Source organism: Puma concolor, chromosome D1 (genome assembly GCF_028749965.1).
Source record: "Puma concolor isolate L17-30 chromosome D1, mPumCon1.1.hap2, whole genome shotgun sequence".
NCBI lineage: Eukaryota > Metazoa > Chordata > Mammalia > Carnivora > Felidae > Puma > Puma concolor.
Genome location: NC_141676.1, coordinates 93,504,313 through 93,520,055, shown reverse-complemented (window position 1 = coordinate 93,520,055; position 15,743 = coordinate 93,504,313). Strand labels below are relative to the sequence as shown.

At 56.8% G+C, this 15,743-nt stretch overlaps 2 protein-coding genes across 6 annotated transcripts in view; both read left to right on the top strand.

Annotated features, from left to right (window-relative positions):
- Window positions 1–3,021, top strand: part of DCPS (decapping enzyme, scavenger) — a 45,596-nt gene extending 42,575 nt beyond the window's left edge. For both annotated transcript variants that reach the window (XM_086678732.1, XM_025928556.2), the window contains 2 exons: window positions 487–597; window positions 2,590–3,021. In XM_086678732.1, the coding sequence (XP_086534858.1) occupies window positions 487–597; window positions 2,590–2,856 (378 nt within the window). In that variant the 3' untranslated portion in view covers window positions 2,857–3,021. The remainder of the gene's footprint in view (window positions 1–486; window positions 598–2,589) is intronic.
- Window positions 3,022–10,681: 7,660 nt separating this feature from the next.
- Window positions 10,682–15,743, top strand: part of ST3GAL4 (ST3 beta-galactoside alpha-2,3-sialyltransferase 4) — a 32,653-nt gene continuing 27,591 nt past the window's right edge. Inside the window, exon 1 of one of the 4 annotated variants that reach the window (XM_086678729.1) lies at window positions 10,682–10,817. The gene's annotated coding sequence lies outside the window, so the exon portion shown is untranslated. The remainder of the gene's footprint in view (window positions 10,818–15,743) is intronic. The other 3 variants (XM_086678723.1, XM_086678730.1, XM_086678725.1) reach the window with 3 other exon arrangements.

Genomic DNA, 15,743 nt, shown 5'->3' with positions numbered 1-15,743 from the left:
TACCCCTTCTTTAGGACCTGGGTCCCCTACCTCCTCTTCCAGGAAGCATGTCTGGATCACCCTAGCTAGTCTTGCCTTCTTCCTCCTGTACTTTTATCACTTTGTGTCTTGTAGTAGTTACTCACCTATATGCTATTAGATTTTAAAGTCTTGGAGGGAAAGTTGTCCTTGGCACTTCTTTGAACCTTCTCTTCCCACCCCCTCGTCAGCTCTGTGAGTATATAAATATTCCTATATGGTACTCTTTAGCAGGAAGAATAAACAGAAGTTCTATCCTTAGACTGTCCCACTCATCCCAGGCATGTGGAGGCCCCCACTGCCCAGGGATTGGTCCTCCCGTGGGCTCCCCGGGATCGCCTGTGGCTGGTGCTCCAGCAGGCCTGGGGGTGGGTACTTCCTGGCTTCCCTGCAGAATTCCAGGACTGGCAGCCTCCCCTGGCTCTGTCCCCTGCTGAGCCTGGTTTACCCGTGCCGATCTCTGTGCAGCTAGATGACCTGTACCTGATTGCCATCTGCCATCGCCGGGGCATCAGATCACTGCGGGACCTTACTCCAGAGCACCTGCCGCTGCTCAGGAACATCCTCCGGGAGGGGCAGGTGAGTTGCCTTGGCCACATCCGTACTGAAGCCCAGAGGAATCATATTCCAATTCCAGTGTGTTCGTGGCCGCTTTCCTCACCCTTCCCAGAAGTCCATCTGTGAAAGGGGCCTGTCTCTGGATGCCAGTCCCAGGACCTCACGAAGGTCCTTTAGATGGACTCACAAGGCCCTTGTCTCCTGGTCCTGCCCTACCCTTCAGCTCTACTTTCAGCCACCTTTCCTCCACCAAGGTTCCCCTCCCATCCCAGGATCACCTGTGTCTGCTCATGACAGCCACATTGCACCAGACATGTTTCTTGGGGAGATGGGTCCCCTATGGCCAGAGACTGAATTTTGTAGCACCTGGCATTCTGGGGTGCTTTATACTGGGATATTTGTTGAATCACATGAAAGTAAAGAGGAGCCCTGGGGCGTCTGGGTGGCTCAGTCGGTTAAGCATCTGACTTCAGCTCAGGTCATGATCTCATGGTTCATGAGTTCGAGTCCCACATTGGGTGAGCTCAAGCCCCATTCTGTCTCTCTCTGCTCCTCACTGACTTGCACCCTCCCCCTTTCAAAAAAATAAATAGAAAGTAAAGAGGCAAAGGAAGGTGGGAGAAGTGAATCTAGAATCCTGAGTTGTGGTCTTGATTCTGACATTTTGATCCTAACCACTGGAGAGACTCTGGGCAGGACTCTTCACCTCACCTCTCTGGGCCTCAGTATCTGGATGCAATGCTGCTAAATCCCATTCTGTGATGTCGTTCTCAGAAACATTCAGAGATGTTTCAGAAACAATCAAAGATGCAGCCCCCGTGCCAGGGCCCAGCAGTCACCAGGGTGCCCGGCCAGGAGAGAAGCTCGCCACCTTGCTGCTCAGAGGCTTTGCCGCAGGCCTGGGGGAGGGGCTCTCGTGGGTCCGCTCTCTGCTGACCTCTAGACCCCAGCTGCCTGGCCTTCTTCCTCCCGCCTGCCCACATCACTGTCTCTCTGGCCACCTGACTCTTTTTGGAGTCATTTGCTTCTCTGCTGAAATGCCTGCGGATGTCAGAGAGTGGTGTCTTTCTCTCCGGGAGATGCGGGGCCTACACTTGGACTTGCCCTGCAGCTCAGGCAGCCTCGCCCAGACAGGCCAGGCATACGTATCCCCGGAAGGCCTTTGGGTGCCCCGGCCTTGACCTCACACTGCTGCAGAGATCCCCAGGTGGAGTTCCAAGTCCAGGATGTAATTGTGGCGTGTATTCTGAGCCCACTGAGGCCCTAGTCTTTTTCTCTTCACCTCTGACCTCCTCAGGGATTCACCCAGAATGGAAATCAGAGTCTCCTGTCAATGCCAAGCCTAGGAGGCTCCTGAAAGGGAGTTCGGTAGAAAAAGCCCTAACCCCTGAGCAAGGTGGAGGGTGGTCAGAGGGAGCCGGGGCCAAGGTCCGTGTTCCCCGCTTCCTCCAGGAGTCCAGCGAGACCTTCCCCGGATCTTCTAGGGGCAGCCCTTCCCATGCACCCTCCCCCACCCTCTCTCTTCCACCAGGCCTCGGCTCAGCCCCGTCCCTGTCACCCTTGTTCCCGGCTGTGCACTCTTCCATGCTAAGAGGGGGTACAAGCCTCCCTCCCACTTACCCGGTGACTTAAGCACGCATCGGTCACCTGGGGGGAGGATGGTCCCCATAGTCTTGGGCATCTGGGGCCTGTCTCTTGGCACTGGGACTTCCTAGATTCCCAGTAGCGACTGTCTGAGGAGCCTGAGTGTTGTGTGCAGGTTGGAGTGTGGAACCCTAACGGAGGCCACCGTTCCCTTCATTTGGGAGAAGGAGCCTCCCCCTTGCGGCTGTCACCTGTTTTTGTTGACTCCCTGGAATGGAACACAGAGACCCGTAGCAAACTGTGGGCAGGGAGCTGTTTGCAGGGTTTTATCAGACGTCCGGAGGCTAGTCGGGGATTGGGCCTAGAGGAGGGTTCTGGCGCTGGCCCGTGGGCAGCACGGTAACCCGTCCCGCCGCTACCCTTTCTCAGGAAGCCATCCTGCAGCGCTACGGGGTGAAGGGGGACCGCCTCCGAGTGTACCTGCACTACCTGCCTTCCTACTACCACCTGCACGTGCACTTCACTGCCCTGGGCTTCGAGGCCCCTGGCTCAGCGGTGGAGCGGGCTCACCTGTTAGCAGAGGTGATCGAGAACCTGGAGTGTGACCCGGAGCACTACCAGCGGCGCACCCTCACCTTTGCCCTCCGGGCCGACGACCCCCTGCTCCAGCTCTTGCAGGAGGCCCAGAGGAGCTGAGTGTGGCCCAGGGGCCGTCCCCTGGGACAGGAACACAGATGTGCGGGCTGGGGGGGGAGGGGGGGCGGGGAGGGACGGAGGGAGTTTTCGCACCAAGTGGATTTTTCAAAATTGTATTTTGTACCGGCTTATTTCTAGTATGTGAATAAAGTATTGGTCTCCTTCGGTGTGGACTGACGCCAGGGCCTGGGGAGGCAGGTGGTGCGAGAGAGCGGGGTGGGCAGATCCTGAGAAAAGAGCAGCCAAGTCGGGGGGCGGTGGCTTCAGCTGACCTGGGAGCGTGCCGAGGGCTTTCTGCAAATCCCTGGGAGCGCCATCCCTGGCGATTGCCGAGTCCGGAATCCGACAGCACCTCTCCCCATCTGCAAGCCTTACTCCGCCATCACGCCCCTGTCCCTCCTTCCATTTTCGACATCTTCCTAATGGTTTTCTGGGCCCACATGTCTGGGAGTTCCCCAAAAAAACCAAATACAAAAACTCTCTGGAAATAATCTATAGAGGTTTTTTTGACAGCGCTTCCTCTTTCCCTGCCCAGAATTGAGATTGCACCTCCCGTGTGTGAGTCAACCCTGCTGATAAACTTCTTGTTGACAAGGATGAAGGATGACCGCCTGGAAGTGGGAGGGCTTTAATAAGAATCAGATGAGGCAAAAGCCCAAAAAGCCTGCCTTTGCCTCTGTTACTCGGTCGGCGAGTCCCTGGCCTTGAGTTTATTATCTAGGCAGGAAGACAAAACAGACTCACATAGAGCAGCCAGGAGATCACATGCAAAACTGTATCAACAAGGGCAAAATGAGGCATTTGCAGTGGAGGACAAAGCTCTGAGGGGCTCCGGTTCGAGGTGGGACCGGAGCGTCACAGGTCCCCTGTCCATAGAATCTGGAGGCCAGGAAGGGACTTCAAGGTGTCTGGGGCTGGTGGCCTGTAGGGAGCCTTCGGGTGCTTATCTGGGAAGGGTGACATCTACCATGGCTCCAGCAGCACAGGGACACAGGCACGCATGCGAGGGCACGCGGTTGAAGACAGAAGGCGCTTGTATCGGCACAGAGGACAGCTCTGTCACGCCGCTACAGAGGGGCTGGCATTGCTGGTTAGCCAAGCTGGGGCTGAAGGACACCAGGTTGCACCTCCTCAGGGGGCTTTCTCGGGGGAAACGGGATGTCGGGTTCCGCCAGGTGGTGAGAGGGAAGCATAAGGCAGAGAGGGGCGGCTCCTATTCTGCAATCCCTGGACTGAGAAACAGAATCAGATGTTTATTGAACGCATGCTGCTGGCCAGGCACTGCCCCAGAGACTGGTAAGTGGTGAACAGACAGAAGTCTCTCCTCCGGGAGCCGACCTTCACCCCCTAACGTTACACCAGCCCTAACGAGTCCTGAGCCTGTTGCTTTGTGAAGGAGAGCAGGGATGAGGGTCCATGAAGTGTCCTGCCGTGTAAACGTACCGTGTGCTAATGTTGCTTTATGCTAAACTTTGACTTACCGATCAACTCTTGAGCCAGACGGTATTTTAAGTGCTGGGAAAACAAAGCTCCTACCTACCCTCCAGGCTACTGGGGCAGACAGCCAAGGAACGTAGGAGTAAAAAGGCAACGCCCGGGTAGTTCTCTTGAAAACAGGTATGTGAGACAGGCTCGAGTACAAGCTTCCCCTAGGAAGACACGCGGGGGATGCTTTCAGAATCCCGACAGTGCTCGGCAGGGCCGCCGAACTGGAGCAAGGTGATGAGGGTGGTGAGGCCGGAGGGGGCTGGTTACAGGGAGAGAGGTGTGGCCCGCACCTTCTGCAGGTGGAAATGAAGGCAGCTGGTCTTTCTCCCATGCGTCAGAGCTGTCGTAGGGGGCGCCTGGGTGGCTCAGTCAGTTCAGCATCAGATACTTGATTTCAGCGTGGGTCATGATCCCAGGATTCAGGAGTTCGAGCCCCTTGTCGGGCTCGGCACTGACAGCACAGAACCTGCTTGGGAGCCTCTCTCTCTGCCCCTTCCCTGCTTGTGCTCTCCCTCACTCTCCCTCACTCTCTCAAAATAAATAAGCTTAAAAAAAAAAAAATCTGTTGCGAAGACAAATGAAACCCAGAGGCCCCTCCTCGCAGACAGAGTGGAGGGACCCAATCCTGGGAGTGTCCTCTTCTCCTGGGCAGATCAGTTGCCGCCGGTGGGGCACACAGGGTGCGTGCTTAGAGAAGACCAGCAGGTGGCCAGTCCTGAACCAAAAAGGAGAGCACTCAGGAGCCTCCCAGGGGACAAGATCTCTAGCTCCCTGGGACTAAGCCCTGTGAAGGCATTCCCGGCCTTGGCTCCCTCGCCTGATCTGTCCCATCCCTCCTCCTCCCTCTCGGGTTTACTCACCCTTCAAGTTTCTACCAAACATCCTGCATGGGCCAGCACTGCAAGGCGCTGACAGGAACAAGAAGGTCTTGCGGGTCTGTACCCTCGGGGAGCATGACTCAGTGGGGCAGGGGAGCATAGGACGAGACAGTAGGTAAAGGCTGTTCTAGAGGGAGGTTCTAAAGGCTGTGCTCCTTTGTAGTGCCGGGAGGTGCTCCTCTGTCGGGACCGATTCTGCTTTCCGAGGGGAGGAGGGGGTCAGTTCTCCCCTGGTGCCTGGAGTAGGAGTCATGAAGGCCCAGAGGGCAGCCCTGCGAGCTGGGAGAAGACCTCAGGAGTTTGGCCTCGTGCCCCCAAAGGCCCCAGCAGGGGCTGGTGTCACTGCACACAAGAGTGTTTGCTGCTCCTCTCCAGGAAACAGCTGGTCAGATGTGTGGTGAGCCATGAAATGGATCCTGCTGAGTCTCTTGTCGTATACCTATTTGCCCCTGTAACCACATGAGACTCCGTCTCACCTGAATCCTGGGGCCTCAAGCTGCAGGGAAGAACTGAGTCAAGGGGCCCATCTCTCTGTTATACCTCACTGAAATCCCAGAGGGCCTGGCAGGACTCTTCTCTAAGACCCACGGTTTCTGACCACACATGAATGCCACTTCCTGTCGTTTCTAGGGAGTCTGTTCCCAGGCGCAGCTCACTCCACGTTGGGGCCCGTGGGCCTGAGGCAGGTGCAGCAATTTGCCACCCCCACCCGCACCCCCACCGCAAGGGCTGTCCCCTCCTGTAAAGGAGCTCAGTCCAGGTCTCTTGGTTTTCCGGGGGATGCAGAATTAGAGCTACCCCTCTCTGCCCCAGTTTTCCCCTTGATGACACGTTGCAGTGCCCAACATCCTGCCTCCCCTGAGAGAACTTCCTGAGCATGACCAGGGTTTCTCGGCCCCACCTTAACTAACTAGCAAATGCCACCTCCCCCCACCCCCCTCCGGCAGCATAATCTGCCCTGCGTGCTGCAAAGAGTGCCTTCTGTGTTTGATCGCGTGTCCTCGGCATACGTGCCTGTGTCCCTGCTCTGTTGGAGCAGTGGTGGATGTCACCCTTCCCAGAAAAATCCTGGACACGTCCACAATTGGCTGTCAGCCCCGGTGCTTGGCCCACTATCCCCTTGGCGTGTGGCTGGAGAAGGAAGGAAGCAGTTGGAGGCATGACTGCTATTGTTTCTTGGCTCCTTTCAGTTTGCCTAAAAGTTTCCTCCGAGAGCAAAATTGCTGAGTGTTCTGGATTTGTCAACATTCCTTCATGAATTTGAGAAAAATAACAAGCTGGACACTGAGGGTCTACTCTGCATGTCCCTGTTGAACACCCATCCCCGTCCTGAGAAACAAATCAAGAGATAATTACATACAAAGTAACACTTGAAATTGTTTCTCTTGTAATACTTCCATATCCAAAACAGGTTAGCATATCTATTTTATTTCTAGCCAGACTGATGTAGGCCGGCCAACCCTTGCTTCTCAGGAAGGACAAAATCGTTATTCTAAACATGTATGTATAAAGTGAAAGTGTCTTTTTTCTAAGAGGAAGGTGGTGATAATGAAAGGTAGTCATTTTTAAAATACCCTCATTTAGCAACACACCTGTCGGCAACCCTGCGTTTATTGTATTGTTATTATTAGGAAAATTATATTGGATTCTGAAATCTACATAAACTGGAAGTTCCCATGTTTTAACCACTTAAAAAATAAACATGGACGGAATCTGTTTAGAGTGTTTCAATTCAATTACATTGCACTTCATTAATTGCAAAGTAATTACAAGAGTGGCGAATGCCTTCAAAAAAGCAGAGGGGGCTGTGAGACCTTATGCAAAGAGACGCCACATTTCTAGGCTAAGCTTGATAGCAAAGGCCCGCACAATCGTAGGCCCAGCAGTTGGAAAGAGCATGGATCAGCACGCTGGGGGGCCTCGACCTAAGCCAGCATGAGGCACGCGTGCACAATTAGAACGCCAGCCAGTTTTTCCTTCAGGACTGTGCGAGTGCCTAAGAGGCAGTGGGGTCTGATGGTTCCATCACAGAATCTGCCCCACACCCAGGTATGACCTTGGGCAAGTTACATAACTGCTCCTAAATTAGGAATGATAATAGTGCCCACCACGAGGGGTTTTGTCGGGATTCACTAAGAGGATTTTGTGGACGTAGTGGTCACTCGGTAAACGTTAACTATTGTCCTACTGTGAGAAGGCCCAAAGAGGACGTAACCAGAGATATTTGGGCTAGATATTAAAAAGAACTAACTGATCCGAAGGGCTGTAAAATCCTAGATGATTCAGCGGAGGCATAGCAACCAAGTGACTTTAAGGCAAAAAGCAAGCCATGAACGATCTGTGGTTAATTGATTGTGGCCTTAAACAGGCAAGCACTGCACGCAGTGACTTCTGGGGATCTCTTCCAGACTAAAGGTTCCTGGAATGCCTTGGCCTACTGGCAGGTTTCTAAGACTACAACAGTGATGTCCCCTGCTATTGAGAACCCTGGGAACAGCTCAGCTTCATGGTCCAGTCATATAAATCTGATAAAAATAGGAGCTGAAATACCATCCCAGAGTTGCTATTTTTAAAAGCATCTGAGATGCTGGATTGGGTTTATTTCTTCCTCACACGGCATCTTGCTGTTCCCTCCTCCTGGTGGGCAGGATGCTAACGTGGCACATGTGAGGGACAGGAGCCAGAAGCCTGTGAGGCACATTTGTCAAGCGGCAATGTGCCTCCTACCCACACCCGCGGCCTGCCAAGGAGGAGCCTCCGGGGCCAGGGCTCCCCAGCCCTACGTGCACCTGCCCCTTCAGGGCCCCTCGCTCCTCTGCCTCTTCCCTCTGCTGGTTGCCCCAGCAGAGGTGTCCTCCAGTTCCTCCACCGTGGAGATAGAGCCACAGAGCTAAAGGGAGGCAGAGGAAACAGGAACGGAAGCAGCGTGGCTCAGAGGGGGACTGGGACCCAGATCGCCGTCCGTCAGGTTGTCTTGACCTGAGCTTGGCAGAGCAGAGCCAGCTTCCGGGAAGAACCTTCCCCCAGGAGCCAAAGCCCTGCTTGCTCCATCACATAGCCTCTTGCTGAGTAGTGTGTTGCAAGGGTGCGAGGAGCTGGGAGGTGCTCAGATGGCTCCAGAACCCCTCACCTGGGGTCGAAAGGCACCCGAATTGCTTCCCTCCTGCCCCACTGGTGATAAGGCTTCTAGGCAGCTAGCAAAGCATCTGGTTGTGCCATTAAGAAACTGAAGGGGAAAGAAAGATCATGAGTAAGCACATTGTGGCTGAAGGGGAGGAGTCAGAATTACAGTTGGCTTCTGGGCACCCAGTAACCAGGCCCAGGACAAGCTGGGGGAGGGGGAGGGGAGGGGACCCGAATACTCTTAAAGGTTAGAGAAGGGAAGCCGCCTGCATAATAGAACGACACACACTTGCAAAGCACAAGAGCTTGAGAGCAAGTTCCTATCCATTGCCTAATTTAATACCTTTAACTAAACACAGTTATTTCCTTTTTTTAATGTTTATTTCGTTTAGAGAGAGAAGGAGAGAGAGAGACAGCGCATAGATGGGGGAGGGGCAGAGAGAGAGGGAGACACAGAATCTGAAATAGGCTCCAGGCTCTGAGCTGTCAGCACAGAGCCCGACGCGGGACTCGAACTCACCAACCACGAGATCATGACTTGAGCCGAAGTCAGACACTTGACCGACTGAGCCACCCAGGCACCCCCTCCGTTTTTCTTAGTAAGGTTTTTTTTTTTTTTTTGGGGGGGGGGGGTGTTGTTTGTTTGTTTGTTTAGTAAGAAAACTAAAGCCATGTGATGACAGAGGCAGATTTGGGAATCAGGTCTCCAGGAGTGAGAGCAGGCCCTTCAGTTCTAGTCTCTGGCAGAGCGAAGTTTACATGGTTCACAGCAAGAACAGCAAACTGTGTTTAGATCTCGTTCATCAAAGAGTTAGCAAAGTTTAGAACTGGGCAGATTCTCAGGTCAGCTTGGCCAGACTTACCCAGGTGCTTCTGGTAGTTGCTCACTCTCTTTCGACCAGTTTTCCTATGTGTAAAAGGAGAGCCCCCTGTCCCCTGGACTTGCTCAGGGCAAGGACTTTAGTCACTGGCTTCTTTCCACCTAGGTTAGCTCCAGGCCTGGAGCTGATGTGCAGTAAGTAGCTGTTGAATGAATGCTTGCCTGACCAAGCCAAAGGCACCATTCAAACGTAATGATGTTAGACAATGGGGAAACGCAGGAAAAAACCACCTTTGTGCAAGGTGTGATTTAGGACAGAACGGTCACTTGTGGAAGAACTTGGAGGCCGCCTCTGTTAACCCAAGCCTTCTCCACTTTGCTCCTGCAGAGCCGAGCTTCCCGAGGCACCTGTTCTCAACAGATAAGCCCTTCGGTTTCATCTGCAGTGAACCTGGAGTTGGCACTTCTCCGAACCCCCTTTGCATTTACCCTCAGTGACTCATGCCCTGACACTTAGTCACATCCTCTCTTGCCTTCTTCTTGAACAGAAGTCCTTTGTAAGCTTTCTCTCCGTGGCTGGATGGTAAGCTTCTTGGAGACAGGGACTGGGTCTTAGACTTTCCCTGGAGCTCCTGGAGCCTCAGGCACCAGGCTGTTCACACTGGGGGCTCGGTAAATACCACTCACTTAGGAAAAGAAGTGCCTCTGGGGCTGGGGGCTGGGGGTTGTCCTGGCGGTGACTTCTGGACTGCTGTTTCCAGGTTTGATTGGGGATGTCTGAGCCCAACCAAGTAGGGTCAGGAGCCTGATGGCGACAGGATGCCTGACGCCTTCAGTAAGGAACAGAAACTGAGAGGCTTTCTCAAGGCCAAAATAGGTGTGCAGAAGAGGGGTGCAGAGAGCAGTGTGGGAGCTGCAGGTGCAGACTAGGGCAGAGAAAGGCCCAGGTCTCGGTCCAGGGCACCTCACCGCTGTGCTCTGGGGGAAGGGGGGAGGCTCCCGGAGCAAGGCCCTCCCTCTTCCGTGCCTCACTTTCCCCAATGAGGGAAGGACGCTGTTCACCACGTGGGAGAGCCGAGAACCCTTTGTTGGGTCTCATTGTTCCCAGGAGGGTGTGCGGAGGCTGCGCTGGGCACATCCAGCCTGGCGCCACTCACACGGAGGCAGCGCCCGCCGGGCTCTACCCTCACCCAATCCGGCCTCCCCTTCCGCCCCTCCGCGCCCCGGCCCCCTCCCCCGCCCCCGGTCCCGCTGCCTCCCCCCCCTCCCCTCCCCTCCCCTCCCCTCCGTGGCCTCCGCTGCTCCCACACAGTCCCCGGCCGGCGGGCGTCAGCCCCGCCCGCGCGCGGCAGCGCCCCAGCTCTTCCTCCTCCTCCCCGCCCTTCCTCCTCCAGCCCGCCCGCTCCCCGGAGTCGGCTCCCCGGCCGTGTGCGCAAGCGTGTCCGGCCCCTTCCCCGCCCCCCGCCCGGGCCCGGGCCCGGGCCCCCGCCTCCCCGCAGGCGGACTTGCCCGCTCCCAGGCCGGCCCCGCGCCCGGGACAGGGACCCGGCGGAGCGGAGCCGCAGCGCCAGCGCCGCGCCGCCAGCCCGTGCGCCTAGCGGATCGGAGCTGTGCGCGAAAGTGTCGTGCCCCGCCCCGCTCCACCCGCGAGGGTGAGTACGCGGCGGCCGGTCCCCGTGGGGCCCGGGGCGGGGGGAGGGAGGGCGGGAGCGCCGCGAGGGCCCGGCTGCCGGGCCCCCGGCCCCGCGCCGCGGCGGCCGGGGAGGTGGTCGGCCCGGCACGTGGGCGCAGCGCGGGGCCGGCCCGGGTGGGGCGGCCGCAGCCCCGGGATCCCTTTCTCTGGACCAGATTTTCGCGGGAAGCCGGTGCTCCTCTCTCCCTCGGAGTGAGCGAACGGGATGGTTCTCTTCTCCGGAAACTTTCTAGCCCCCACCCCTGCGCCCGGGCTGAAGAGACATCCCCACCTTCAGCATCCTCTGAGCCAGGGTTTCTCGCACCACTGCCCCCACTGAGTCCAGAAGATCGGGTGGGCTGGCTTTGCTAGAGGTGACAGGCTTTGCTGGGTCCATCTGTGAACAGGATTCGCAAGGTCGCCCAGCAGAGCCCGAAGGCGGGGGTTGCCGGCTGCAGGCTGGCAGTGCCCGGGATACCAGGTCCACCTTGTGGGGGCCTTTGGGCCTAAGCCACGGTGCCTCAGAGCTGCTGGGTGGTGGGCAGTGGGAAGGGGTGGGTTTGCGGTGAGGGTGGGGCCCCAGGGTGCGACAGGACCCCTGGGCTCAGCTGTCTGCCCCGGGTGCCTCCCTGGGGCCCATGCTGGCAGGGACCTCCTGGTCGGCCCAGGGTTGCTAACATGTCCGCCTGTGCTGCCCCTTCCATTTCCAGTCTTGGGGGGAAGCTCCGTCTGGGCCATCTAAGGCCTCATGTACTTCTGCCGCTTCACACGTCCTGAGGGCCTGGCTTGGGGGGCTGCTGCTGGAAGACAGGGGGAGGGGGCGTGTAGGCAGCGTTCAGGTGCTCAACTGTGCTTGTCTGACCTCATGACCACCCACAGGCTGGCACCCCCACTGGCTTCTCAGGGAAGCCTTGCTTTCCACCACTGGAGGGAGGCACAGCGTTGAAGCCAAGTTCAGGCTGACTTATTCTTTGTAGAACCTTGGGAACGGGCCTGGTAGGGGCTAGGGTGTCACTAGAGGCACAGACCAATACTGCTCTCTCCCGAGCTGCGTCCTCCGCCGGGCCCTGGCCCTGGCATTTGCCAGGGCGATTTTAAATGTGTTGATATGTGCTAAGTGCTTTGAAAGCTGCCTGCACAGAGGAAGAGGTATGTAAGTGCTGTTAGTGATGTTTCTGCCACACTTACTCTGCAAAGCTGCCCCATAATTCCAGAGAGGTTGTCTGGGAGGCGCCAGCTATTGGGGCCTGGAAATTACCTCATGGGGGCTTTTTCTCTTTGCTGGAAGCTGGTCTGGGCATACCCTCTGACCTTGCTCTGCTCCTGTCTCCACTCTAAACCCTCTCTGTGCCCTGTCCCTCAGCATCGTTAGGCTGAGTGGGAGATCTTAGGCTGTCCCGTGGGTCCTGGGTTTCATCAAGCAGTTGTAGGAGAGGCAGGAGTTGCGGCCAGTCCTCCACCGACCAGTCCAAGTTGAGGGGTTAAGAGGGAAGCATAGCTGAAAGAATGTAGGAAGGGAAAGTAGGAATCGTCTGCTTGGACTGTGGGCTAAGAGGGCTTCTGTAGCTCAGGTGTGGGTTACTGCTCAAGACAACAGGGACCCCCTTTTCTGAGAGCAGAGACCCCGGCCATGGAGGCCGGCCGTGTCTTCTGGGCTGTCTTTCCTCCCTCACCTCCTTCTCTACCCAAAGCACTTCCCACTCCTCAGAAACCGAGTTTTTTGTCCCCTCCACCCTCTCAGCCCTTTTAGGATCCAGTTTTCCGGGTAGAACCAAGAATCTGATCCTTTCTGGAATTGTAACAGATCTTGGAAGGCCCCCCCCCCCCCCCCACACACACCACTACCACCCTCACCAGCAGGAGCAGAGAAGTTGGATCCCCTTTCTCTGTTCTAGCTTAACCTGTGGTCATCCCGTAGTGACCCTACCCTGGCCTGGCCTCTGCCCTGCATTGGGTCCCCCCTCGGGCCCTATCTGGGCACATTCTATGGGTCTCGCCTCAGAGAGGCTGTCCCAGTGGAGCTATGAATTCCTCCTCTCAAAATGGCTCAAAAGTTTACACCCTCTGTCTTGGTGAAGGGGTCACTGTATCTTAGAATAATACAAAATGGTTCCAGCTCACAGGAGAGGGAGAGGCTCAGCCTCCTGAATAGGACCCTCCAGATCAGTGTCACAGAACATTCCAGAGTCTGAGGGTCAGGTCTACAGATTGAGATCAAGGCAGGCACCAGAGCCCAGTTGAGCTCCCGAATCCCTGGAGATGGGCCCTGGGCTCTGGAGGGTGGGGGTGGTCAGGTAGTGAGGGGAGGGCCCTCAGGAAAAGGACAGCACTTGCTCCCTCCCTGCGGACTCCTTAGCTGCCCTCTGGTTAGACATTTCCCCTGTGGCAGGCAGCTGTTTCCCTGACCCCCAGGGCCCTCCTTCCTTCTCAAGACCTGGGACCTTGATCTGAAACTTTTGGTTGCCTTGACAAAACAACTAGGCTAGGCAGGTTTTGGAGCTGTAGTCACTTGTTCCCCCATCTCTCCTTGGTTGCCCCCTTCCCAGAATGCTCAGCACTTCTGCATATGCGTGTTCTGAGGGACCCTGGGTACGCTGCTGGCCACCCCTGGCCTCAGAAGCACCCCTGACCTCTACCACATTCCCTGTGTGTGTGTGTGTGTGTGTGTGTGTGTGTGACACTATTTGTGCTACAGATGGAGGAAGTGGTTGAATGTAGCTGTATGTGACGCCTGGACCCCAGCCAGTTCCCCTGGGGCCCCTGATGGGTACCCCTTGAGCCCAGCAGGGGCTGAACTCTGCCAAGGGGTTGTGTGGGGTCGCTTGCTTTTCAGGGTGTGAGGGCCATCGGTGTCCAGAACTGCAGGTTTTCTTCTGGTCTTGGCCCCTTGCCTGGGACCAGCAGACAGGCGGCTCCTGGCACTATCTCACTATCTCTGCCCACCCTGCCCCCTGCAAAGCTGCCTGTAGAAAGATGATGTGACTACTCTAGAATCCGAGGCCCTGGCTTCTGCCCAGCAGGGAAGAGATGCTGCTGCTGGGGCTGAGGGGAGGTGCGGGCCTAGGTGAAGCCCTCCGTGTCCACCTGGGCCTTGAGCGGGAGAAGGCCTGGCTCTGGAAGCCCAGAGGAGCTGTTATAGGATAGTTCCTTCCTCCTGCCTGGAGCTTCCCTCCGAAGCCCAGCCCAGTGGCTCAGGGGCTCCAGGCTCTTCCTTTCCTGTGTGGGGTGGGGAGGGTGGTGATGGTTGGAGAGGACAGGCACCGCTTTGCAGAGTGCTGGGCCCGCACACTGTTGTTCCTGCCTTGGATCCCACCCCTCCTCCAGGGTGTGGGATCCAGGGGGCTGCCGCAATGCCCCCCAACCCATGCCCCCCACCTGCCCTGTGTCCTCTGCCCATGCAGCCTCTGTAAAGACCTCCTTAGAATAAAAAAGACTTAGCAGATAACAAAAGTAGTTACCATTTGTCAATCAAGCACTTTTTAAAAGCCTGGCCCAGTAAACTTACAAGGAAAAAAAAAAAAAAAGGTGTGCTATACACTTATTTAAATCACGTAAGCCTCACACAACCCTTTCTCTCAGCCCATTTATAAACGAAGAAACGGAGCCTGGAGAAGCGTAAACGGCATGGCCACGGTCACACTGCTCGGGAGCAGCTGAGCGGAGACTTTGTATCTAGTCCTGTTTGGGAAACGTGCACTTGCCAGTTGAGTCCAGCAGTGCTCCCCCAAGCTCCTCCTCCCCTTTCCTGTGATGGCTGAAGAGTCTCAGAGGTGTGAAGGGCTTTGCTCAGGGCCACAGTGTATCGGTGACTAAGGCCGACCACAGCCTCTGCCTCCTGATTCCCAGCCCAGAGCCCTTGCGAACCCCACATCTCGCCCTGCCCATTTGCCCATGTGGCCCCCTTGCTGTGAGTGCAGGCACTTTGCTTGTCAGCCCCCTGTGGTCCGGCAGGGCGGGGCTGTCCTCTCTCCCTCTCGTCCTCCCTCCCCACCGCTGGCCCTCCCAGCCCCTCCTAGCCCCCACCTCTCCTGCTTTCCCCTGTAATTGCTTCCATCTGGCCCGCCTGCCGGCTCCTATTCCTTTGGAAATGCAGCGGCTCCCCCAGCTGCCGCCCACAGGGCTGCAAGGCCTCATCCGGCAACGGTGGCCACACGTGGAGATGGGGAGGGGTCCTACAGGTCCGAGCAGGGGGATCTGGGCCAAGGCGGCTGCTCCGGGGCCTGGCATCCCCACATTCCTGCCAGACAGGAGCACCTTTGCTCCAGGGTCCTTGCTTGACACCCGCCCCGGCCTGGCCCCGGCCTGGCCCCGGCCTGGAGAGGTCCTAGTGGCGGGCTTCTCCTTCTGCCTCGCAGCTTCCACAGCCCCCTCTGCCCTTTGCAGGTGCACAGGTCAGGAGGAGGGAGGCCTGGCTGGAAGCGACGGCAGGAGAGAAGTGGGCACCAGCGCGGGCACGCTCTGGGGACGACTGCTGGGGGGTTCTGGGAGGGAAGCGAACAGGGTAGTCACGGTGGCAGAGGCTGAGGGGCCCGGGAGCTCTGGGCAGGTGAGAATGGGGCTGACTCATTTCCCTTGGTCCCAGGCCATTGACTCAGAATCAGCAGAACTAGCAAGAAGTCCTTATATTTTGTGTTGATATAGAATAAAACCTGCACATTCTAACAGGCATTTGACGCTCTGTTGACTCCCTTGCCTCAGGCTCTGCCTAGGCTGGGTGGAGAGGGACACCAGCGGGGGTCTTCTGGTGTGGCCATCTGGAGGCTCTGGAGCATGCTCCTGCCTGTGGAGGGGACACGTTCCCTATCGTGGAAGATGCGTACGCATCGACTGGTGACCTTGACGGGGACAGGCCAAAGGAGATGTGGGCATAGCAGGAGCACGTTTGTGGTGTGGAGCAGATCTGAAA